The following is a 26,654-nucleotide window of genomic DNA, read 5'->3' on the forward strand; positions in this document are numbered from 1 at the left end:
ACAAAGTAATTGTTATATTTTAATACATGCTTGAGCTGAATTAAAAAATAAATAAATAAACAATTAATTTTTAATTACATACATTTTAAGCGGTTGAATGAGTTACACATACTTTACCATGTGATAATGAACAATTGGCTTATCTTTTTCTTTCGCTAGTAAATTGACATATTATTGAGTCATCAACAGTTAATCACATTTCAAACTACTGTTTCCATTGCTCAACCAGTACTCCGTAGTTGCATTAAACCAAAGCTCTGTTTTCCAGCAACACATGGCAGCACTATCTTCATTATCTATTTTATTATAAAAAGTAGTAATATCCACTGGAACTGTAACTGATTCCTCTTTAACTATGGTAGTACTTTTTGGTGCTTGCATTTTTCCAAGAATTGTTATAGCATTTGGCACTGGTCTGGCATCAAATTGCAAACTATGAAAGGATACCTTGTATATAACTTTGCTTTAATTAAACTAATTTTTTTCACAATGTACTTACTTTTCTTAAAAACGTTTATGTTAATTGCTGTTGAAACACTACCATGTGTGTTGGTTATGAGTGAACGTAACAACCTCATCCTTCTGTTTCATTTACAATTTTCATTAATCTACATTCTTCAATAACAGGGTATTTCCAAGAATTGTTAGAGCATTTGGCACAGGTATGACTTCAAATCAGAGGTGCATACAAGGAAAATATTTTATTTATAACCTGAAATAAAATCCCACAAAGTACCACAAAATATTAAATTTTAATATATTTTACAATGTTGTGTTACTTATCTGATTCTCCATCAGACTCCTTCATGTATTTATTCCTTTAGTTTGTTTAATTATCTACACTTTGAATTATATCATACTATTTTTATCCCAACAGAGTAATTTTGATTTTGACAGTTCTATCGAAATCGATCGAAATTTAGAGTTATGCCGGTATTGAATATAGCAGGTGAATATAGCAGCCAACTTCAGCCCGAGACATACAGATCAGCCCGAGACATACAGAGAAAAGGGAGAAGAATTTCAACTTCGGCATATATATAGCTAACAGAGTATGAGATCTCTGGATTGCGTGAACAGATTTTAATGTTTATGGGCTCAAATGAAAGCCCGTTCAAAACCATTTTAAGAAAAGCTTTACTTAAATCATGATAGTGGATTATTCACAAAGAAAAATCGGTTTGAAAATTAGGACAGCCAAACTTGCTGTATAAGAGAGTAGTGCCTCGACGGCCGTATATACATGTCATTATCTACTTTTTTCTGTACTTGCCGTCGAGACACTACCGTGTCTCTTGATAATAATAATGAGAAGTTGATGAAAGTGTAAAGGTAAACCGAAATAATGGAGAATTAATTGTACGTAGTTAAATAACGAATATAGTATATTGAATATTTAAATTGTTAAGAACTAAATTTAATTAAATAATGCATTAAAAATTATAGGTATACTTAAAATGTAGGAAAAGTGGGAGATTGGTAAAGGTTTCGAAAGGTAAAAATTAATAAGAAATGTTATTAAAAATTATTAATTAAAGTTTTAATCTCTTGTTTTTGTACAAAAATAACCATTTCCTTTGCAGATCATCAAGTCTATAAACATATTAAAATATGCATAGTGTTTCTTTTAATATTACTAATATAAGAATACAAAAGAAGAAAAGCATGGGTATTTGGGATTAAGAAAGAATTAGATTTATTTCCCAAAAATACAATAGGCATAAAAAAACCTCGTCTGTAGAGGAAAAAGCCGCAAATATAAATTAAATATAATAATTATATTATGAGACTTACAGTAAACAGGATATGTGATTCATATTTGATACAAGTTAAATCCGCAATGAATAGATCATGCATTCAGGAATATCAATTCAACACTTATGAACAATACTTAATAGGAGAGAACAGCTCTCTTAACATTTATTGTAAACCGCTTATGAGAGAACAGCTCTCTTATTAATTATAACGAAATTCAATGATGAATTTCAACTTTCGTAAAAAAACAAACAGAGAATTAATCTATACGTCTTACTCGATTCATCGCTTGTTACTAACTAACTCCCTCCGCCAACCAACTTCACTTTCTTTTCCTTTTGAACCGCTGCTTGCTCCGATTCGCTCCCATTTTAGTTTACACAATAAAGAAGTAATGTTTCTTTATTGACAACTTCAAATCGATAACTTTCCCCTAATCAGTTCGATATTCAAACATACCGCCTGCCTTCTTAGGAGTTTAGGACGAAGAAGTTTCATTTGATGATATTGGATTTGAAGATTGAGGAAGCAATAATGGCAGAGTCTAGAAATATGTCGTTTGAAAGTAGATGTTGCAGTTTTAATAGTGACAACCCGTACAAGTCTGTCTGGTCCAGGATGTATTTCCACAATTCGTCCCAAAGGCCATTTGGATGGAGGATAATGGTCATCTTTCATAATTACTAATTGACCTAAGGAAAAGTTGACAGTAGTTTTTCTCCATTTGCTTCGTTCTTGTAAAGTATGCAAATATTCGGTTGACCAACGTTGCCAGAAATGGTCACGTATCCGTTGTAATAATTGATATCTATTCAAGCGATTGTCCGGTATTGAAGTCACACTTCCTTCAGGAACCATTCCCAGAGAACCGCCGATCAAAAAATGAGACGGCGTGAGAGCATGTAGGGCGTCTACTCTGAATCACTCAATGCACACAAGGGCCGTGAATTGAGACATGATTCTATCTCAACTAACACCGTGGATAGTTCTTCAAAAGTCAAGGTAGTTTCACCTATAACTCGGCGTAAATGGTGTTTTGTGGATTTAACTCCAGCCTCCCAAATTCCACCACAATGTGGCGCGTGAGGAGGAATGAAAACCCAGTCAGTTCCGTCGTTGGCCAAAATAGTAGCTGTTTCATGATAAAAACTGGAAGATCGGTCAAACATCTCTCGTAGCTCCCTGGCAGCCCCTTGAAAGGTTGTCCCATTATCGCTATACATTTTACGACAGATCCCACGTCGTCCAACGAAACGTCGAAAAGTGGAGAGAAACGCATCGGTGGTAAGATCGCTGACTACTTCTAAGTGTATCGTTCGCGTTACAAGACAAACAAATAATGCAATGTAACCTTTATACAATTTATGACCTCTTCCCTTGAAAGTTCGTAAGCGGAAGGACCTGCGTAATCTACACCGGATATTTCAAAAGATCTACTGGTTGCCATTACACGGTCAGAGGGCAAGTCACCCATTAGTTGATGCGCTAATTTAGGCTTAGTTTTTTGGCACACAATACAAAATCGTATTTCACGCTTGATTAATCTATTACAGCTTAAAATCCAAACGTTCTGCAATAACCGTGCTTTTGTCAGAGTAAAACCGCCATGCATACATGAAAGATGTGCTTGTCTAATAAATAACGTGCTAAGAATCGAATCTTTCGGTAAAATAGGTGGATGTTTGGCGTCTCTTGATAGTTGAGAATGACATAATCTACCGCCTACTCGTAATAATCCGTCAGCTGGACAAATAAATGGATTCAGCCTTTGTAAAGAATTATTTTTCTTCAAACTGTTAGGATTAGAGTTGTCAGATAATATTTTAAGTTCAGTTGTGAAATACGCTTCCTGAACCTTACGTATTATGACTATCTGTGCTTCCGATATTTCGGTACTAGTCAGAAATGAAGTGCAGCAACGTCTATTTGTTTGTCGTAGTCTAAGATTTTTTATAAATCGCAAACAATAAGCCATAACTCGGATCAGCCGAGTTATGCTTGAAAATCGTTTTAACAGTTCAGGTTCCCGATTTTCGACTCGCAACTGCGAATTATGAATACGGATAGGTTGATCCGACCAGTGATCTCGTGAATCTGTCAGCCAGTCAGGTCCCCGCCACCATAATTTTGAGGTTCTCAATTCTACAGGCGTAACTCCTCGTGAGACCAGATCAGCTGGATTCTCTGAAGTTTTCACATATCTCCATTCGGCAGCGGGTAACTCAGTTTGAATGAAAGAAACCCTATTGGCAACATAGGTCTTCCAATGACATGGATGCTTGCGTAGCCATGACAATACCACTTGACTGTCTGATCAGGTCACAACAGGCACGTCTTTTAACCAATCTATTTTTCTTAAAGAACATACGAGCTTGACTAATAAAGCTGCACCGTTCAGTTCTAAATTAAGGATACTGACGGTTTTGATTGGACTTACTTTAGTTTTTGAAGCTAATAAACTAATTTTGGCAGGTCCAGATTCGTCAGAAACTCTTACATAAACTACCGCTCCATAGGCTCTTTTAGACGCATCAGCGAAACCATGTAATTCAGTTTTCGAAGTTGAAGTCACTGCGAGCCACCTTGGAATGGTAATAGTGTTCAATTCACTTAAAGAATTACAGTAATTAACCCATCGTTGAATAATCTCTTCGGGCATTACTTCATCTAAACTACATTTCAAGATCCATATATCTTGTAACAATATTTTAGCTGTAATCGTTATTGGAGAAATCCAACCCAGGGGATCAAAAAGACGTGCAACTTCTGACATAACTGATCTCATGGTAACTACACTGCTCAACAAATTAGGTGGATTGCTAAAAAAGAATGCGTCTTCATGGGGCTGCCATCTTAAACCTAGAGTTTTTACCACCTCTTCAGTTGATAATGGCTTGTAGTCGGCCATCTGAATATTAACAGATTTAGGAAATAATAACGAATCATTTGCAGCCCATTTACTTAAGGTAATTCCTGCGGTGCTTAATAACTGGCATAACTCATCTTGTTTTAATTTCGCGTCGGTCAATGTATGAGCACCCACAAATAAATCATCTACGTAGATATTGTTGAGCAAGCAATCTGCTCCAAGCGGAAATCGAAGTTTCTCATCCATTGCTAACTGGCGCAACGTACGGATTGCTAGAAAAGGCGCACACACCGTCCCGTAGGTTACAGTGGTCAATCTAAAATCACGCGGCTTTTCATTTTCATTTTCAGCCCACACTATTCGCTGATAATCTTGGCAATTAGGATGCACCTTTATCTGTCTGAACATTTTGACTATATCGGCAGTAAAAACCCACCGATAAAGTCTCCATTGTGTTAAAACATGAGATAAATCAGTTTGCAAGGCTGGCCCGGGATACAAATACCGATTCAAAGATTGACCATCTTGTATGCACCTGGATGCATCAAAAACAACTCGCAATTTCCACTTGTCAACAGATTCCTGTATCACAGCGTGGTGAGGTAAATACCACGCCTTACTGATAGTTAATTCAGATTCCGGAATCTGCGACATATGACCCAGAGTTTCGTATTCCCGCATAAAAGCCTTATATGCAATCGCTAATTTAGCATCCTTTTTAAATCGACGATGTAGAATTTGTAAAGATTTAACAGCCAATTTCCTTGTTTCAAAAGCTACACAAGGTAATGATGTTCTGAATGGTAGCTCAACTTCATATCGTCCTACAGAATCACGACGATGATGTCGACTAAACTGAAATTCGCATTTCTCCTCGTCAGGAGAAAGACCGCAATAATCATTGGCCACTTCTTCGATTACCCAGAACTTTTCAAGGGAGTTTTTCAGGTCTTCTGTTGCTGTACAATGTAACGAAGTTAGAGGCATACTTCGCTTATCATTCTCCGCCCGCCGTGGCAGGTTAATTTCCACTGGTCCTGACACAATCCAGCCTAAATGCGTATTTTGTGCAATAAGATGCGTATCAGGGAAATGCTGTACTCCTGACAGCAAGATTTGACCTAGCACATCGGCACCTAGAATAACTTCTACCGAAGCAGATTTGAAGAAATAAGGATCTGCTAACGAAAAGTTATGAAACCATGATCGATCTAACTTCAATGTGTTAGGAGAAGGCAAATACGACGTAAGTCGTGACAAAACTAATGCTTCCATTCCGACCTCAAAATCTTGCTTATAAATTGAACCAAAAGATACTTGTACTTTATATTTGACTGAACTAGCCTTCGAGGCTCCTATTCCCGTTAAAGTGATATCAGTCTCTTGTTTGTGTAATCGTAAAGCTTGGACCACTGAATCGGTGATAAACGACGCCTCAGATCCCTGATCGATTAAAGCTCTAGCGCGATATTTCCGACCTTCCGATCCATGCAAGATAATTTGTGCGGTGGCTAACAATATAGTGCAACGAGTTCTCTGTATCGAGGCAGTCAAAATATTAATTGACGCATCATTCCCAGTAGTCTTAGAGTTTGACTCTGTAGAAAGATCAACGGATTTTGTTGAGTTAAGCGTCGATTTTTCGTTATCTTTAAAATGCAAAAGTGTATGATGTTTATCTTGACATAATGAACATCGTTTAGGAGATTCACACATGGCATACATATGAGGACGAAAACAATTAAAACATAAACGATAACGTCTAAGTATTGAACGTCGATCACGAACATTTTTCTTCTGAAATCGCAGGCATTTAGCCAAAAGATGAGCCCATGAACAAAGTGGGCATTCTTTATTTGATAACTGATTGTTCTGAGTTAAATGAGAACTTAAACTTCTCCGTTGCCTATTCGTTCGTTTATTCTCATTAGAAATAATTTTCATTTTTCCATCAGTGGAGGAAATAGATGTTTCTACAGAATAAACAGGCGTAACGGCTATCATACTAAGTGACAATGCACGCCGCTCCAGAAAATTATTAAATCGGTTAACGTTGGAAATCTTTCTAAAATATTAGGCTCAATATCGGTTTCCCTTGCTAAAGCAACTACTCCATGATCCTTAACACTAAGCTCATTTTTCCAAAGCTTTTTAGATTCGAAATCAAGTAAGCTAGACGCTACATGTATGATCCAAATTACCCACTGATCCACAGGTAAACCTAAGTTGGTTAACGCTCGACAGATACGCTGCAACCTATCAATGAACGCCCGAAATTCTTCAGGTGATTCACCTTTTAAAGATGATAACTGCATAAATTCAGTGAGGTATGTTTTGACTGTGAGACGAGGGTTACAATACCTCAATTTAAGCGCTTTCCATGTAGAATTATAATTGACTTCTGTAACGGTGACGCCTTTCACAAATTCGGCCGCGCTACCGACAAGACACGACTTGAGGTACTGTAACTTTGCTACATCAGGTAAATTAGTGCGATTATGCACCAGAGACGAAAATAAATCATAAAAATTATCCCAATCCTCATATCTGCCAGCAAAAGTCGGTAAATCCAATTTTGGTAATTTTGCCACTCTTGGATCATCAAACGTACTTCCTATCCCAATAGATGCTCTCAAATTCTCATGTTTCCGGTAGACTATCGCGTATTATCAAAAATTGATCCTGGGTCTCCTCAAATAACGATTGTAATTGTCCAAAAACATTACTTTCTAAATATTGAAGAGCTTCTGGCTCTTCCCTACCCGCAATTTTAATGTGAGTCTAACGAATCTCCGACCAAATTAATTTTATCGTACCAATTCTAGATTGAATGATATTTCGTGTTAAAGACGAACGATCCTTATTTCGTATGCTAGTTACAGTATTTTTTATTTCACTTTCTCGCAGAGCCTGCTGATTAACCAATCTCTTGATATTTGTTGGTGCCATTATTATCTATAGTTTATGGTATCCCGACAATCACATCGATTTAGTTAACCTTCAAAATATAAAATTAATATGGCTTAGCAACCAATATCGATTAAACATCAGTTAATCCAAACTCCTATCAAGCAAATGAAATAAGCAGTGTTTGGTTACTGCAGCACGTCTAGAATGATACCGATCTGAACATTTCGCCGTATATATATATTATTTTATAAGATGTTACATATATATATCATGAGAAAATAATCTAAATCTCCCTGAATCCGGCTCGAAGGACCAAAAATGTTTCTTTTAATATTACTAATAAGAATACAAAAGAAGAAAAGCATGGGTATTTGGGATTAAGAAAGAATTAGATTTATTTCCCAAAAATACAATAGGCATAAAAAACCTCGTCTGTAGAGGAAAAAGCCGCAAATATAAATTAAATATAATAATTATATTATGAGACTTACAGTAAACAGGATATGTGATTCATATTTGATACAAGTTAAATCCGCAATGAATAGATCATGCATTCAGGAATATCAATTCAACACTTATGAACAATACTTAATAGGAGAGAACAGCTCTCTTAACATTTATTGTAAACCGCTTATGAGAGAACAGCTCTCTTATTAATTATAACGAAATTCAATGATGAATTTCAACTTTCGTAAAAAAACAAACAGAGAATTAATCTATACGTCTTACTCGATTCATCGCTTGTTACTAACTAACTCCCTCCGCCAACCAACTTCACTTTCTTTTCCTTTTGAACCGCTGCTTGCTCCGATTCGCTCCCATTTTAGTTTACACAATAAAGAAGTAATGTTTCTTTATTGACAACTTCAAATCGATAACTTTCCCCTAATCAGTTCGATATTCAAACACATAGCTTAAAAAATGTTTTTACTCGCCAAAAATTCCAGACAGGTGCGTATGGTAAATCAGTGTGCTCGTTTATTGGATATAATTGCAACCAGACGAACAAAGAAAGATTATGAAAAACAATGTAAACGACATGTTAATATCAAGGCACAGATTTAGATAAATTAAGTTTAATTTGTTGCATCTTTTTGTTGTTGTGTTTCATTCGGATAGAAATGAAGCAAATTTCTCTAAACTTTCTACTGTTTGCGGAAAGCATGGATCAAACAAATATTCAGATAAGTAACTCATTAGCATTAAGTAGATCTGAAATCCAATCAAGTATGATTCTTTGTGGTTTAATTTTATTACAGGTACTTTCAATATTGATGGGGATTGTTGGGAGAGTTGACTTCAATATACAAATATGATAAGGGTATGCGTGTCATAAAAATTGTCTGGTGGAACATCAAATATACTTCGTTCAAAAGCTCCCTTAGGATTTAGAGGAAAATTTTGTCATTTCTAAACATAATATTGATGATTATAGCAGGGTAAAACATTTCAGATTCTGTATCTCTAATAATGAGAATTATAAAAATTGATTAACAATAATGGTTTCTTTCTAAACAGATAAAATTGAAGTTAGAAGATTGGCTGTAGTGATTTATTTTAATTCTATTACGCTCTGGATTGATGAATTGAAGTGAAGACCATCCGAAAAATTGAAAATTATAAAATCTATGACAATAGATAACAAAGTATTGATTTTGTAATTGTTTATGCTTTAATTGGCTGCGAAGATCTGCGTTAAATCTGATAATAATACTGTGATAAAAGATGCTTTCCTTTTACGATTGAAATGAATTACATTAGCTCATTTGTATAAATTTTTAGTTACACATTCAACCGACTCATTCAACTTAAATTTAACTAAGGTTTTTTATTAAAAGGAAAGCAGCAAAAATGTCTAACCCTTTAATAGATATTAAATTACGAGATACTTCTGAATGACATTGTATACTATAGCTTTTCTTCATTCAGCTTGAAGAGATCGAAATCTATATGTTTTTGAAATACTGAATATTTATGTTTTAAATTAATATCAATGTGATTTAGCTATGTACTGTTGTGTGTGTATGTATAATAAAAATAAGCATCATAAAACTGTTAATGGAAAAAGTTTAGGTTTTGAATATTTGAAAATATAATAAGTGTTAATATGAAAATTTGCATGGTGTATCAAATATCGCGCTCATTTTGTTACTTAGGAATCTATATTTGCTGCCATTATCAATTTTTAAAAAAAATTTACGAAAAATATTTTAAATATTAAATTTATTTATATACACCATTAAATATCATTTTATAAACGTTTAATGATTTACAAATATTGTTCAAATACTCCCCCAGCAACTGCAAAGCAATATTCCAATCGTTTTCGAAAACCTTACAATATGTTTTGCAGTTGCTGTGGAGTTATTCTCTGGCATGCGGTGATTATGTCGTCCATTAAGTGATCAACGCTTTCTATTGCAATATTATCATAAATTATATCTTTTAGAAACCCCCACACTCCGAAATCAAGCGGTGCAAGGTCGGGAGATCTCGGAGGCCATTCAATTGGACCGTGCTTACCGATCCACCTCCCTGGATATTTACAATGTAAATAGTTTGTGACTATTCTTGCCGTGTGTGCTGGAGCTCCATCTTGTTGAAATGTAATTTGTCTCTGTAATATAAAAAGAAATTTAAAACCATCTCTCTAACGAACTAACTTATGATATAATGTATCCTTAAAATTGTAATAATTAAAACTACATACATTTCCTAGCACACTTTGAACTCTTGTGTCCACTTCATTTCTTAATAATTCGAGGTATTTTTCAGCATTTAAATTTCCCTCTATGAAAATTGGTCCAATTATTTTTTCTCCTATTATGCCCAGCCAAACATTGAGCTTTTGCTGGTACTGTGTGTGCGATTCAATGATTTCATGGGGATTTTCCTTTGCCCAAAACCTCGTATTTTGTTTATTAGGAGAGTGCACCAAAACAAATGTGGATTCATCCGAGAATAAAATGTTATGTAACAGGGAATTATCATCATCCAATTTCTCCATCATTATTTTACAAAAATCATGCCTCTTTGCATAATCTGCTTCTTTTAATTGTTGGCAGTTTCTGATTTTGTAGGCTCTGAATTTTTCCTGCTTCAGTGTTCGGTAAACCGATGATATTGAAGTACCGACTTCTCTGCTTATATTGGACAGTGTTTGCCGAGCATTATTATACGCAGAAATCCTGATATTTTCTTTTATATCTTCGGATAGCGCTTGCCTGTGCCGCTTTTGCTTTGAGTGACAAGACTCCAAACGCCCGGTCTCTTCGAATTTTTTTATAATGCGAAAAACGGTACTCGTGCTGGGTGCCGGCCGATCATTGTATTCTCTTCGATATAATTTTGTTATATCCTTGATGGATCTGCCACCGTAGTACCATTTAATGATTTGGATTTTTTGACTCGTGTTCATTTTTATTTCAGCGAAATATTTGGTAAACAATTAATTAATTATACAGAAATAGAAAAATTTGTGTTATAATATGAATAAATTCTATATTCACATAAGAATATTTAACTCTACAACAAATCAACATTGAAAACCATGCAAAAATCACGTTTGTCTTTTCATTATTGCTTTCGCAAAAATCTGAGTTCATTTGTTTGTTACGGAACTCAGATTTTTGTGAAAGCAATAATGAAAAGACAAACGTGATTTTTGCATGGTTTTCAATGTTGATTTGTTGTAGAGTTAAATATTCTTATGTGAATATAGAATTTATTCATATTATAATACAAATTTTTCTATTTCTGTTGTGACGTGGCCAATCCTACGCGGTTGGATGGCGTCACAAACTTAAGTGCTAGAACCCTCCTCTCGTTATCGGTTGCTCCCTCGAGTTCGACTATTTTAAAGATTAGACTCGAGGTCGACAAATAAGCACTTTTATGAGCATGTTAGACTAGGAATTTACAGCCAAGGTCGGGAGAGACTCCAGGATCGCTGCGGAATCCCGCCACCACGAGAAGGTCAGAAGTTTCATTTAGCCCTTATATGACTTTTGTTTATCGCGTCACCAGGTGGTGATATTTAGTCCTCTCTCTCGAGTTGCACTTTTTGGCCTTCTTCTCACCCATTATGCCTTTTATAACTTGTAATCGCTTGTGCGGCGTGTCGACCAGAGTGGGGGCCTTGCCTCTCCGCTCCCCTAACCCCTTGCCACCTACCGGGGAAACCACCCCACCCTCCGGGGCCTCGGAAACAGACCCCGTAGCTACACCCTCTCGCTTCCCGGACTCCCGATAGTCGTCGCATCCCTACTCCACCAGATTGGGACCAGAACAGAAGCTCTATAGGTCGCTGCGCTCTGCCAACTAGGCCCGAGTTAACGTAGAGTACTCAGAATGTAAAGAAGGATCATGTCAGGATGGAGTATCTATCGCCTAGCCGCCATCGCTGAGAACACCTATCGACACTTGATTCCGGGGCAGCCTCAGCCTAAGACTACCGCTCCCGCTACCGCCAACGACAATATTGAGAGTCATTCAGGACGGAACTTCCGCCTGACGACAGGAAAGAAGAGAGAAGATTGAAGAGAAGAGGATCGCATGATACCGCGGATCCTCGTGAAGATTCGGTAATCCGATCGAGATCCGAACCTATTAATGACTAGGTGGGGATGATCGAGAGGTACCGAGGGCACTGTACCGCTATCGCAGTCGAAATTTGGCCCTTGTTGGAATCCGAAGTGAATCTGGAGCTCTCCGAACCTGACCTACGACTGTCTCCAGGAGCCTGGTTGAATCTGCCGGACCAACTTTGTCCTGAGGGAAGCTGCCGTGATCGAGAGGAAGAGTTTGAGGTGTCGAAGCCGGAAGAATTGAGCGGATCGGTGAGTGCCTCCCTCGGGTCGACCATGCCAGTAATTGCCTAATTTGCGTTATATCGAGTCAATTCTCGTAGTTGCCAGAAAACCTTTAATTGTAGCTTTGCGTAGGATCATGGCCCGGAATTCAATACCGATACAGTGAATAATCATTAACGTAGAGTCCCGAGAAGTCAGCTGGAGAAAAACAAATTATTTTCCTTATTATTTTAGTTATTTATCGTTGGCGGTGTCGCGCGTCGGGGCCTGCCTGTTGTAGGCTCGACATAATTTTCGATATCTTTATAGAGTCTTGCCGGGACAACATTGCCCGAGTTTTATATCGTTTAACGGGTTGATAGTCCAAGATTGAGTGTCGCCGGGCTTCAATTCCGTCTCCAGTTCTCTTTCCGCTTGAAGGGTATGTACTCCGCTTTTGAGGCGGGTGAGATAGTTAGAGTTCTATTTGATTAAAGATTCACGTCTATTAATTGTCGGTATGGGTGATTGGCCGTGATCATAGGCAATAATCACCACCTGTTTTTCTCTAAAGGGAGTTGTATCCTCTTCATGTACCTCTACCTGATACTTTTAATCCTTGGAGAAATTATCATAAAGTGTAATAGTAGGTGGCGGGCCAATAGATTTGCGAATTTCGACTTTTGCTCTTATAATCTAATTCTGAGGTGTTATTGATCGTTGTAAATAGCTTATTTTGTGAATAAACCTCAGAATTTTCATATGTAAATCATGCCTTTTCCTTTATTCGGATTTTATCTTATTAGCTGATGATTATCTTAGCTGCTTTATCGAAAGCCTCTCCTAACCAGACCCCTCTCCCTTATCCAGATCGGGACCGAGCTAGCCCAGCATTTTGGGGAAAATTTCGCTATATCGAATCAGTGAATGTTATAGAGACTAACGTACTAGAGAAAACTGGTCTATGTGGACCTGGCGCCCAACATATCGTTTATAGAGTTTGAGTTAGAGCACTTGAGGAGAAACGTAGGAATCATCGCGTATTAGTTCTTGGCAGTATCGTATCGTTCCCCAAATACCGTTTAATAGAGTAAGCGTTATATTGCTCTACGCGGCGAGTTTTATCCACCAGGGATTTTTGCCGCGTAACACTGTATAATTAATTAATTGTTTACCAAATATTTCGCTGAAATAAAAATGAACACGAGTCACAAAATCCAAATCATTAAATGGTACTACGGTGGCAGATCCATCAAGGATATAACAGAATTATATCGAAGAGAATACAATGATCGGCCTGCACCCAGCACGAGTACCGTTTTTCGCATTATAAAAAAATTCGAAGAGACCGGGTGTTTGGAGTCTTGTCACTCAAAGCAAAAGTGGCACAGGCAAGCGCTATCCGAAGATATAAAAGAAAATATTAGGATTTCTGCGTATAATAATGCTCGGCAAACACTGTCCAATATAAGCAGAGAAGTCGGTACTTCAATATCATCGGTTTACCGAACACTGAAGCAGGAAAAATTCAGAGCCTACAAAATCAGAAACTGCCAACAATTAAAAGAAGCAGATTATGCAAAGAGGCATGATTTTTGTAAAATAATGATGGAGAAATTGGATGATGATAATTCCCTGTTACATAACATTTTATTCTCGGATGAATCCACATTTGTTTTGGTGCACTCTCCTAATAAACAAAATACGAGGTTTTGGGCAAAGGAAAATCCCCATGAAATCATTGAATCGCACACATAGTACCAGCAAAAGCTCAATGTTTGGCTGGGCATAATAGGGGCGTATTCCACTTAAGGCCAATAACGCCCACAATATATAATACGTGTAACGCGAACTATTACATTATGAGACATTATGAGCGTTTTGGGCCTTAAGTGGAATAAGCCCTAGGAGAAAAAATAATTGGACCAATTTTCATAGAGGGAAATTTAAATGCTGAAAAATACCTCGAATTATTAAGAAATGAAGTGGACACAAGAGTTCAAAGTGTGCTAGGAAATGTATGTAGTTTTAATTATTACAATTTTAAGGATACATTATATCATAAGTTAGTTCGTTAGAGAGATGGTTTTAAATTTCTTTTTATATTACAGAGACAAATTACATTTCAACAAGATGGAGCTCCAGCACACACGGCAAGAATAGTCACAAACTATTTACATTGTAAATATCCAGGGAGGTGGATCGGTAAGCACGGTCCAATTGAATGGCCTCCGAGATCTCCCGACCTTGCACCGCTTGATTTCGGAGTGTGGGGGTTTCTAAAAGATATATAGCATATTCCGTACCAAACTTACTGGCTAATATTTTGTTTTCAAAAGTTGGCAATAACTAGCTAAGCTAGCCAAATTGAAAAATGTGTTCCGAACCTAGTTTAACCCGTATTAACATTACCCGTAATTGCTCTCATAGAAATGTCCGACAGCATAATGTATCTTTTACAGATCAGAGAGGAAAATAATAATAAAACTTACGAGTTTTTAGTAAAGAAGGATATATATGACTTGGCCCATAAGGGTAAATACAAATAAGTATATTATAAAATTTTGTCATATTTAATGAATTACATTGATTATATTAATATAAATTTTCAGATCATGTATATACTAAACAATTTTTGGAGAAGCAAAAGCAAATAAATCCACAATTATGCAACCAAGTTAATCTAAACGAAACAGGTATACAAATATATTTGCAGTAACTGAAAGATAATAGAAAAGTACTATTGCTGAATATATTATTGTTTATAGGTCTTGTATATTCTAAAGAAATATCGGATGAAATTACCAAAGAAATAGAAATTCAGACATTAAATTGCATATCAACTGATATTCCTACAGCAGTTAAAACAATAACTTCTTCTGCACAAATGGCAGAAAACAAAGAAATTATGGATGATCTAGAACAGAATTATTTGGAAGGAGAGTTAGAGGAGAATGAAGATGTGGATGATCCGAAGCCATTGTTCAGTAATAATAATTTGCAATTATATAAGCATTTGTAGATACATTACAAATTTAATAATTTATATTTTTATTTAGGCAGTATAAGACATAAATGGACACACAATGAAACGAAGCTGCTTTTATCTGTATATTCAGATATACATGACCGTTTAAAAAATGGAAAAATAAAAAATAATGATGTTTCGAAAAATCTTTCTTCCAAAATGAAGGAAAAAGGTTATTTTGTGTCACCATCCCAGTGCAGTGCAAAAATCGATAATTTAAAAAAGTTATACAAAAAGTGCATAGACCATAACCGTCAAACCGGTAATGAGCCTAAGTCAATGGAACATTTTGATGTAGGTATTATTTAATTATATAAACTATATTAATTTCATATTTAACTTAATTTCTTTACAGACTTTGCATGAAATATTTGGTAAAATGCCATGGGTAAAGCCAATTTCAACTGCAGGATCAAGCATACCTCTTGGCCAACATATTAAGGAAAATCATATACCAAGTTTAGGTAAGTCATTTTTCTTATATTACTATTTGCACAGTTTTACAGTTTTTTTGTGCATGTAAAAGTTGGAATAATTTTTTCCAGGTTCAAAACGTTTTACGTTTAATAAAACAGATTTTTTTAGGGATATGATAGAACTTAAAAAACAGAAATTAGAATATGATAAACATTACAAAGAAGAAAAGCTTAAAATATTACAAGAAATTAAAAATAAGTTGTAGAATGGTATCATTATCGATTGATAAAGATAAATCAAACTGTTTTCAATACTGTGATAATAAGCCTGTGAACTAGAAAATATAAGTAGCGTGTTTTAAAGTGCTTAAAACTTTATATTAATTTGTTGAGCTTAATATTTTATATTTTATTCAAGAAATATGCAAATATTATTGAATACACTTGTTTCTTTAAATATATAAATAAAATTTAATTAGATCTTAAAGTGGTTAAGTATATTTTTATTTCATCTCTTTTAATTATTCCACCTTGATGCTGTTCAGGTGTAATTTCTAAAGGCCCAGCATCTTCAGTCTCATCTAGAATAATTGGATACTCAATCTCTTCATCCCCTCTCAGCAGACATATGTTGTGAAGCACAGTGCATGCAATAATGTAATAAGGAATTAAATCTGTTCTTCTCATGGGCAATTTATCTAGAATAAATCTCCATCTGCCTTTCAGAAGTCCAATAGCCCTTTCAATAATGATTCTACTACTTGATAGAATGTGATTGTAATTTTTTTCTTCAAATGATAAGTGCCCGTTATCTTTGTATGGTATCATAACATATTTCTGAAGTGCATAAGCTGAATCACCTAAGAGATGCTTATTACCAAAAAAATCTTCAGAGCACTTTTGCTGAACTCCAGAATATTTAAAAACTCGCATGTCATGGACAGAACCTGGCATACCTGCATAGCAATGAATGAATTCTCGCTTTTCATTGCAAATGACCTAAAAATTATTAAATTAAGTTAGTAAAATATAAATTTAATACTTTTTGTGGTTTATACTTGTGGCTGTATAGAAGGATATCCTTTTCTATTAACATACGCCACTGAATTTTCTTTAGGAGTACAAATCCGTATATGTGTCCCATCCACAATACCGAGTACTCTTGGAAATTTATATTTTTCCTTTATATTATTAGCAGTGGCTTCTCTTTCTTCTCTTGTAGGCCAGCGAATAAAAGTATTACGTATAATATATAAAGCTTTCACTACCCTTTTCACAGCTCGCCAAGCTGTTGCATTACCGACATTGAATTTTGTAACTACAGATGTAAATAAAAATAAATTTCAAATAAGTTTTTGTTTTTATGCAAATTTTAATAAAATAATTATACAAAGTTTAAGTAAGTAAATATAATTAATACTCATCTATATGAGTCAGGAGTTCCTAATACATATAAAGCAATGTATAGTTGTTTTTCTGGTGGTATAACAGGCCCATCATTTTCTATGTTTCTTAGATGTGGTTTTATGACGTTTAATAAAAAATAAAAAGTACCACGACCCATTCTACAAAACATGATATGTAATGGCTGTGTTAAAATAAACAATCGTTTGTTATTACTTACCGAAAATGTCTTTTGAATTCTTCATCATTATAAGCATAAATTACATTTTCAATGAAATTTGTTACCCTTGGCCTTCTCATTACAATAGGATTTCTAATTGTTAGATAAAATTCCATATCCTCATCATCACTACTATCACTGTTGGAGGAACTAGTAAATAAGATATCAAGCACTTGTTCCATTTTTAATTGTTAAAATAATTTAAGTTAATGTATGTAGCAAAATAAAAAATGTTTATGATACTTTTGACAGTTTGTAGCTGACGTTAAGTTCGGAACACTTTTCGGCTTAGTTTATAGTTATAGTTATTGCCAACTTTCGAAAACAAAATATTAGCCAGTAAGTTTGGTACGGAATATGCTCATAATTTATGATAATATTGCAATAGAAAGCGTTGATCACTTAATGGACGACATAATCACCGCATGCCAGAGAATAACTCCACAGCAACTGCAAAACATATTGTAAGGTTTTCGAAAACGATTGGAATATTGCTTTGCAGTTGCTGGGGGAGTATTTGAACAATATTTGTAAATCATTAAACGTTTATAAAATGATATTTAATGGTGTATATAAATAAATTTAATATTTAAAATATTTTTCGTAAATTTTTTTTAAAAATTGATAATGGCAGCAAATATAGATTCCTAAGTAACAAAATGAGCACGATATTTGATACACCATGCAAATTTTCATATTAACACTTATTATATTTTCAAATATTCAAAACCTAAACTTTTTCCATTAACAGTTTTATGATGCTTATTTTTATTATACATACACACACAACAGTACATAGCTAAATCACATTGATATTAATTTAAAACATAAATATTCAGTATTTCAAAAACATAGATTTCGATCTCTTCAAGCTGAATGAAGAAAAGCTATAGTATACAATGTCATTCAGAAGTATCTTGTAATTTAATATCTATTAAAGGGTTAGACATTTTTGCTGCTTTCCTTTTAATAAAAAACCTTAGTTAAATTTAAGTTGAATGACTCGGTTGAATGTGTAACTAAAAATTTATACAAATGAGCTAATGTAATTCATTTCAATCGTAAAAGGAAAGCATCTTTTATCACAGTATTATTATCAGATTTAACGCAGATCTTTGCAGCCAATTAAAGCATAAACAATTACAAAATCAATACTTTGCTATCTATTGTCATAGATTTTATAATTTTCAATTTTTCGGATGGTCTTCACTTCAATTCATCAATCCAGAGCGTAATAGAATTAAAATAAATCACTACAGCCAATCTTCTAACTTCAATTTTATCTGTTTAGAAAGAAACCATTATTGTTAATCAATTTTTATAATTTTCATTATTAGAGATACAGAATCTGAAATGTTTTACCCTGCTATAATCATCAATATTATGTTTAGAAATGACAAAATTTTCCTCTAAATCCTAAGGGAGCTTTTGAACGAAGTATATTTGATGTTCCACCAGAAAATTTTTATGACACGCATACCCTTATCATATTTGTATATTGAAGTCAACTCTCCCAACAATCCCTATCAATATTGAAAGTACCTGTAATAAAATTAAACCACAAAGAATCATACTTGATTGGATTTCAGATCTACTTAATGCTAATGAGTTACTTATCTGAATATTTGTTTGATCCATGCTTTCCGCAAACAGTAGAAAGTTTAGAGAAATTTGCTTCATTTCTATCCGAATGAAACACAACAACAAAAAGATGCAACAAATTAAACTTAATTTATCTAAATCTGTGCCTTGATATTAACATGTCGTTTACATTGTTTTTCATAATCTTTCTTTGTTCGTCTGGTTGCAATTATATCCAATAAACGAGCACACTGATTTACCATACACAGCTGTCTGGAATTTTTGGCGAGTAAAAACATTTTTCAAGCTATGCATATTTTAATATCTTTATAGACTTGATGATCTGCAAAGGAAATGGTTATTTTTGTACAAAAACAAGAGATTAAAACTTTAATTAATAATTTTTAATATCATTTCTTATTAATTTTTACCTTTTGAAACCTTTACCAATCTCCCACTTTTCCTACATTTTAAGTATACCTATAATTTTTAATGCATTATTTAATTAAATTTAGTTCTTAACAATTTAAATATTCAATATACTATATTCGTTATTTAACTACGTACAATTAATTCTCCATTATTTCGGTTTACCTTTACACTTTCATCAACTTCTCATTATTATTATTTAGTTAACCTCACTCCAAACTTTTGACACTTCTCTCATTCTCTCCTCTTTCTATTTACGAAACGCATAGAAACATTTCTACACACCGATAATGGCGGCTGGACCCTGTATTTGGAATTATAAAATTGGTAATAACTGGTTTTCGGTTGGCAATACACGAAACTGACCAATCACCGTTCTCGGATTCATTCAGGTTCAGTGCTATAGTCAAATAACACGAATCTCCTATATGCCGGAGTTGGAGAAAAACCCTATACACCAATCGCTTACACATTCACTGTTATAACATTATGTCTAAATTATTGAAATTAGAGAGCCTCCAGGGGAGAGAGGCGACAAGTCATCACGTAACCAGCTTCTTGTGATTGGCTGGCATAATTTCCACAAATTTCAAGGTTCTACGCCACTGCCAAACTTAGGAAGAGAATGAATTAAAGGTTGAGTGATTATAAAAGTGAGGCTGGAATTTATAAACCAAACCAAACTCGAATTTTAGCTTATTAATTACTGAAGACGAAGGCAGAGCTTAGCATTGTATTGAAGGTTAAGGTGAAAAAATTGATTTTAGCTAAGACCTTGCTAAACTTAAATTTTGTTTGGCTCAGATACACTCCAAATTTCATCCAAGCTAGTATGGTTAATAGAATATTGCCTCTGACATGTCAATAATTATTTATATGTTTATGAATCAATAACTTAATGCAGGTACTTATACATGTCATATCATTTAGTTAGTTATTATCCTTTTTGCAAGTGTTCCATATTATAGTATAATTCAATTAATATTTTTAAATATCTTAAACAGATTAATTTCTTTCTTCGAGTAATGATTATTAGTAGTGGTAGCTAGGGGGTTCCTGTGACACGGTGGTGAGGGGAGTGCGGGTGTGCGGGGGGAAGTGTCTTGGGTTCCTGTGACATGGTGGTGAGGGGGGTGCGGGTGTGCGGGGGGAAGTGTCTTCTTAAGAGCTAGGGTTTATTGGGTGATGAGGAGGGTGCGGGTGTGCGGAGGAAATGCTTTGGCTATGGGGAGTGAGAGAGAGAGAGAGAGAGAGAGATCCCTCTCACCCTCTCTTTCTCTCTTAGAGTCTCTCACCCCTCTCCCATCAGCCTAGGGCCCGGATGGTTAATTATCCTACGGGTCCACTAGTTCTCTAAGGCTTACCCCCTCTCCCATGTCACTAGGGTCCGGATGGTTAGTTATCCTACGGGTCCACTAGTTCCCTAAGGGTTACCCCTCTCCCATCACCCTAGGGTCCGGATGGTTAGTTATCCTGACAGTTACCCAGAGAACTTTTTTTTGTATTTTAGTTGGTGGAGGAAAAAGTTTCTTTTTTCTCCACTAGGTGGCGATCACGAAAATTACTGGGGCAGCTACACCGCTAGGGGTCCTAAGCATCTTACGGACTGCCATTTTTGATTTCTTAGTCCTGCCCTCGGCGGGTCTTTTCTCCCTCCACATACTTATCCTAGACCCTCCCACTATTTTCCTACTATGGACCCGCCATTTAACTTGATTTCACATTTAACCATTTTTCTTCCCTCTCAACCTACCTCTACACCGTTGAAGGGTCTTTTTCCCTCCACATACCCATTCTATTCCCTCCTACTATTTTCCTCCTTGGGTCCTTCTTTTAATTTCACATTATACCTTTCTTGAACCTTGGGTACAGATTCCTTTTTTCTTATACAAGCTGTCGATAAATATAAAGTGAAAAAATATGCAGTATCAAGTGATTATTAATTTAGCGTATAGACAGAATTCTCCAGTAATTCATATAATAACAAGAATAATAGATGAAATTATGCAAAATTTATCACAAGCGGTAAATGAAGAAACAATCGAGACGCATGGAATGGAGTATGAAAATAGTAAGTTATTATGAATGAGATTGCATCATACATTTTTCTAAAATCTGATGATTTTTTACAGTAACACGCTGTATACAACTGTTGATGAGAGTTATCAGAATGATTGAGATAGAGGCAGGGATAATTCCGCAGGAAGAGGAGGAGGAGCAGGAGGAGGAGGAGGAGCAGGAGGAGGAGGAGGATGAGGAGGAGACAACGATGGAGGTAGCAAGGGCAGAAGAATAGCTTGATATTTTAAAATATTATATGTTAAAACTCTTTTTAGTTATATATATATATATATATATATATATATATATTGAATAAAAGTATTATATGTTAAATCTTTTGAATATTGAATAAAAATTACTGTAAGCATATTATAAATGAATAGATTATTCATTACATCTTCCTGTAAGCATGCTCTACATGTCACATAGTTAACAGACATTATTTTTCCTTTTGCGAAACAATGGGGAGTGAAATTCTAGGGACCACCCAATGTTCCTCCTATGAGCTTTCCCAGGGCTCTCTAAAACTGACCCGATACCTTCTGCCCATATTTTACCCTCTCAACCAGTCTCTAGCTATTTTTTTTCGAGACTTTTCTCACAAACAGGTCAGATAAATGAGCCCACGTGCTAAACAGAGTCACAGTTGTGAAGTAAGATTGTCAAGAAGCCATTGATGCGCTCGATACTTTCTGACCATATTTTACCCTCTAAACCAGCCTCTAGCTATTTTTTCGTGACTTTTCCTCCCTCAAGCAGACCAGACAAATCATTCAGCCTCTAGCTATTTTTTTCTCAAGACTTTTCTCACAAGCAGAGCAGACAAATGATCCCACGTGCTAAACAGAGTCACAGTGTGACGTAAGATTGTCGAAAAGCCATTGATGCGCTCGTAAATTTTAAGCTGCACTCAGGATATGTCCTTAAGATGCTAGTATTCCCAACCCAAGTAATAATGGACGTATATTTCACGACTCGTTTCTAAATAATGAAAAGTTTATATTTTAAACTGTCATTACTTTATCTGAGGAACGTGACTATCTGCACCATCTAGTACGTGTTATGACACGTTTGAATTAAATATATTTGTTTTAGATGACGGTTATTTGATCTGAAGAACGTGTATCTCACGACTTGCTTTTAAACAATGAAAAGTTTATATTCTAGACTGATGTCACTTTATATAAGGAACGTGTATATAATTAAATGGATTTATTTATTTTAATTAACAACTACTTGATCTAAAGAATACATGTATCAACAGGTTTAAAATAATGAATTCTCTTTGAAATCTACAATCATGAGTGAGTAACCCATCAAAAATGTCGTTCGCCTGCAACAGTCCCTCCACTCTCAATTTCCAATAAGCGTGTATATCTTATCCCTTCCTACGATATTATTCAAAGCCACCCAAGTTTCGTTTGCCTGCAACACTTCCCCTACTCTCAATTTCCAAGTGTGTATATCTTATTCCCTCCTAGGATATTATTCAAAGTCACCCACGCTAGCAATTAGGAAATTTCATTCAGTCTCGATTAGAAGCGTGAAGCAGTCGAAAGTTCAAGTCTGTAACGCTGCAGTCATAATATTTTATTGTGGTGTAATAGCAGTATTGAAGCTTCAAGCAGTGCAAAGTACCAGTTTCACGTTGCAGATAGAATATTTTTTTATTGTCACGTAATTGTCGTAGATAATCTTTAGAAGGTAAGAATTATTTTTTCTTTTTTACGTTATTCTCTATTCTTAATATTATTTTATTATTATAGAAATGGATTTAACTAAGATTAATGAACTCGCAACTGTAGAACCAAAAACTTTTATAAAACTGAATACTTTGGAGATTGGGGGGTCATACCGAATAACTGAATTATCGAAAATTAAAACCAAATATGGGGAGAGAATAATAGCAAAGCTGCTTACGAAGAAATGGTTCTTCTTGCCTGCGAGGATGATGGCATTACTGGAAAAACCAGAACAATTCAAGAATTTTCAAGATGCAGCTTCAAATCAAATATTAACATTCACGTATCATGGTGGAAATTACAATAATATGACATTTGCAATTGTTAGTCAAATTTCAAAAGATTAATTTAGAAAACATTTGTAAGGAATAATTTAAACACAAATAAATGATTATTATATCTTATTTATTATTTTTTTCCTTCATTATAATGATAAGCTTAACTATAGTCTATTAGCGATTAACATACATTTCTAACTATTAGCGATTAACTTACATTTCTAACTATTAACGATTAACTTACATTTCTAACAATACTTGTAAGCGGGTTATATTCAACAATTTTATCATGTATAATTAAACAATACGCAGTAGTATTACTTGCAATATTTTTAGAACAATCGATCTCTATTTTAACGTCAACTGTGCCAGATTTAATAGATTCGTTTTGATGCGAACAATCAATGACAAAGAGAGGGCCATATTCTAAGAAATTGTTGTAATCAAGCATTGGTTTCGACGGTTTTTCTCCAGCATAATAGGATTGGATAAATTTAACATACATATCATATAGTACAGAAAATCGTGATTTTTCAGTATCAGTATCAAGTCGATCATACGGATAAAATTCAGAATTAAGATAGACTTTAATATCACGAACAAAACTATCATCGAAGTCAAGCACCTTCATATGCTGCGTATTCTTCTTATTTGTTCTAAATGCTAGAATAACGTATCGAGGCTTCTCCAATTGTGTTGCAGCTTTTACAGCCCACGTATGCCTCTGTGTTTCTGGTAGAAGCGGGTATTCGTAGAGTTCCCAGGATCGAAAAGCCATGGTGAGGCTTTTGTTTTGGTCGATAATACGTAGAAATTGAAGTTTTGTGTATTCATTCAATGATATATGAGGAATTCTCCATTGCACTTTTTGAATATCAATTTTGGAGTCGGTGATTTTCGTTGAAGAATATATCGAATTCGTATCATTACGCGCTCGAATGAGAACGAGCTCATGACGTGCATTTATTATGACTCTTCTATAGTCTTCACAAAAACCCAACAGCATTTTCAGTGGTACGCAAAAATTAAAATATTTCGTAGGCTTATAATCTGATAGAAACCATCCTGAATGGTGTAGACTCGTACTCTCCTCCCCAGTCAGAGAAATGAGATTCTTCATGGAACTAGTAATACCCACATTCTTACTGCGGTCAATCTCAATACCATTCAATTCATAGCGAATTTCATCGAACAAGAATGCCATGGAATTGCAGTCAAGTCCCACTGTATCTTGAACTGTTGCACCCTGAGCACGAGTGCCCTCGATTAATTTTCCCTCTATGTATAGGTAACTCTCACATGGTAGAAGAATTAAATCTTGCTGTTGTATTGGAATTCGAATTTCGTCACTATTTCCCAATGATGCATTTGCATACGGATTGTAAGCATGTATTTCCATTTTAGTAATGCGATTGTCGTACACAGGTTGTGCGGTTACGTCCAACAGGTCCATTTTTATTTCTGACCTTGAAACCCAGTGATTGAAGAAAGGTTATATTTTTTCTTGTTAGCGGTCTTCTAACGTAATCCCCACCCAATGTATCTGCTCCTGCAGCAACTGTTGGACTGATGATAGGCTCATCTGGTATCGGTGATTTATAAGTATTCTTGTAAATTAGCATTTTCTAATGTGTAATCGAATTGTAATTTCTTCCCCACCGAAATTTACTAGACGGTTTTCCTGATCGAGAATGCGCAAAGTAAGACGGTCAATTACTTTCACAATGACTGGCAAGTAAATGACGTTTTTCGGTGTTTCCGAGATTTTATAGCCTGGTGCCACGCTTGGAAAAAATTCATGTATAACATGTTGAGGTTTGCCGTTTGTATATGCACCAGCAGTAATATTACATTCAATTCGTAAAATATTCACCCTTATAATGTTTACGGGCTGGTCTGATTCGGCTAGAGTGTTCGGCTGAATAATTCGATCTGACGAAAAACCCAATAAAGAGCCTATATTAATAGGTTTTGTAAAATCGATCAGATATTTACACTTTATTTCACTTTTCAACGTATTATTATTAGCACGTAGAATAATGACATCTTCATTATCCGCCTCATGCATCAATGTACGCAAAAGATCATTTATAGCACTCAATTCATAACAACCTGTAGGTATAGTCAGATCTTCAGTATCGTAGTAAAACTTATTGTTCGACTCATCAACATTAGCGATTGAATTGAAGCTCTGAAAGTCTACGAGACCAAGTTCATATTGCTCCTCCCGAAGATTGATCGGTGGGAAAAAATCTGCCTCTAATATGGACTCGCGGTCAGACAGCGTAACCGTTAAAGACATTGTTCACGTAGAAACTTGACACACAACTGACCGCATATGCTTGTATCATACGATTGATATTGATCGTGGTTGTAGTAGATTATAGCAGAAGGACCAAAATAATCTAAAAGTTCAATTGGAGGTTTCAAATTTCCAAAGGAGTCGAAATACTTTACGTAATTATTACGTTTAACGTAGGCAACCCAATGTGTACCAGAACCTTTATCTTCATCAAGATTCACGATTGCACACTCATTGCATAGTACGGTTTGCGGTAGAGATGTGCGCATAAAAACTCCTCGAAAATGTGGTATATCCTGACATGCATGTAATAATTGAATATTACTAGTAGCTCCAGATTTCGGGAGGTTGCTTATTTTTTTTTTGCGAGGTTTTTTTCCTCCTTTTCAAACCCTCTCCCCTTCGTCCGTAAGGGGTTAGGTATAAACCATGTCCACGCCTGCCTTCTATTACACGATTGTGACGCTGTATCTCTTCCAATTGTCTCTTGGATGCTTTCGCATCGTTTACAGCTTTTGTTATACCTGCTGCGCCCCCAGCTAATGCGCCCACTGCACTCAACAGTGGGAGCAGAGGTAATAAACCCCCCCCGTTTTTTTTGTTGAGTAAATTGCTTTTTCCTCAATAAACCTCCTCGTTTCTTCGGTACACGAATTTTTCTTTTCTTCATGCTTCTTCCATGCACTTGTAGGCCTAAGCCAAGTTTTCGTTTTACATTCATGGATGCCCAGACTGCTGCTGCAGCTGCTCGTTCACGTAAAGATGAGTCACTAGCAGTGATACGTTTTCGTGCACGCTGTGCAAGAACTTTATCAGCCTGGTGACGTGGTGGCAGATCCTTATATATTGAATATGCGATATCGTGTTCA

At 35.3% G+C, this 26,654-nt stretch overlaps 3 protein-coding genes across 3 annotated transcripts; all 3 read right to left on the reverse strand.

Moving 5' to 3' along the window:
• Positions 1-2,037: 2,037 nt before the first annotated feature.
• On the reverse strand, positions 2,038-2,978 carry LOC136783595 (uncharacterized). Its single transcript, XM_066743850.1, has 3 exons — positions 2,731-2,978; positions 2,215-2,671; positions 2,038-2,118 (listed from the first exon to the last, which is right to left on the reverse strand). The coding sequence occupies exons 1-3, from the start codon at positions 2,976-2,978 to the stop codon at positions 2,038-2,040; spliced, it is 786 nt and encodes a 261-aa protein (XP_066599947.1).
• A 98-nt stretch (positions 2,979-3,076) lies between these two features.
• LOC136783596 (uncharacterized) lies at positions 3,077-6,628 on the reverse strand. The gene is made up of 2 exons (XM_066743851.1): positions 4,120-6,628; positions 3,077-4,065 (listed from the first exon to the last, which is right to left on the reverse strand). Exons 1-2 carry the CDS (start codon positions 6,626-6,628, stop codon positions 3,077-3,079), a joined length of 3,498 nt encoding a protein of 1,165 aa, XP_066599948.1.
• Positions 6,629-16,239: 9,611 nt separating this feature from the next.
• Positions 16,240-17,574, reverse strand: LOC136783597 (putative nuclease HARBI1). The gene is made up of 4 exons (XM_066743852.1): positions 17,393-17,574; positions 17,193-17,333; positions 16,827-17,094; positions 16,240-16,767 (listed from the first exon to the last, which is right to left on the reverse strand). Exons 1-4 carry the CDS (start codon positions 17,572-17,574, stop codon positions 16,240-16,242), a joined length of 1,119 nt encoding a protein of 372 aa, XP_066599949.1.
• Positions 17,575-26,654: the final 9,080 nt, after the last annotated feature.

Source organism: Prorops nasuta, unplaced genomic scaffold (assembly GCF_024137725.1).
Source record: "Prorops nasuta isolate Cenicafe-Biocafe unplaced genomic scaffold, Cenicafe_Pnas_1.2 PNAS00034, whole genome shotgun sequence".
NCBI lineage: Eukaryota > Metazoa > Arthropoda > Insecta > Hymenoptera > Bethylidae > Prorops > Prorops nasuta.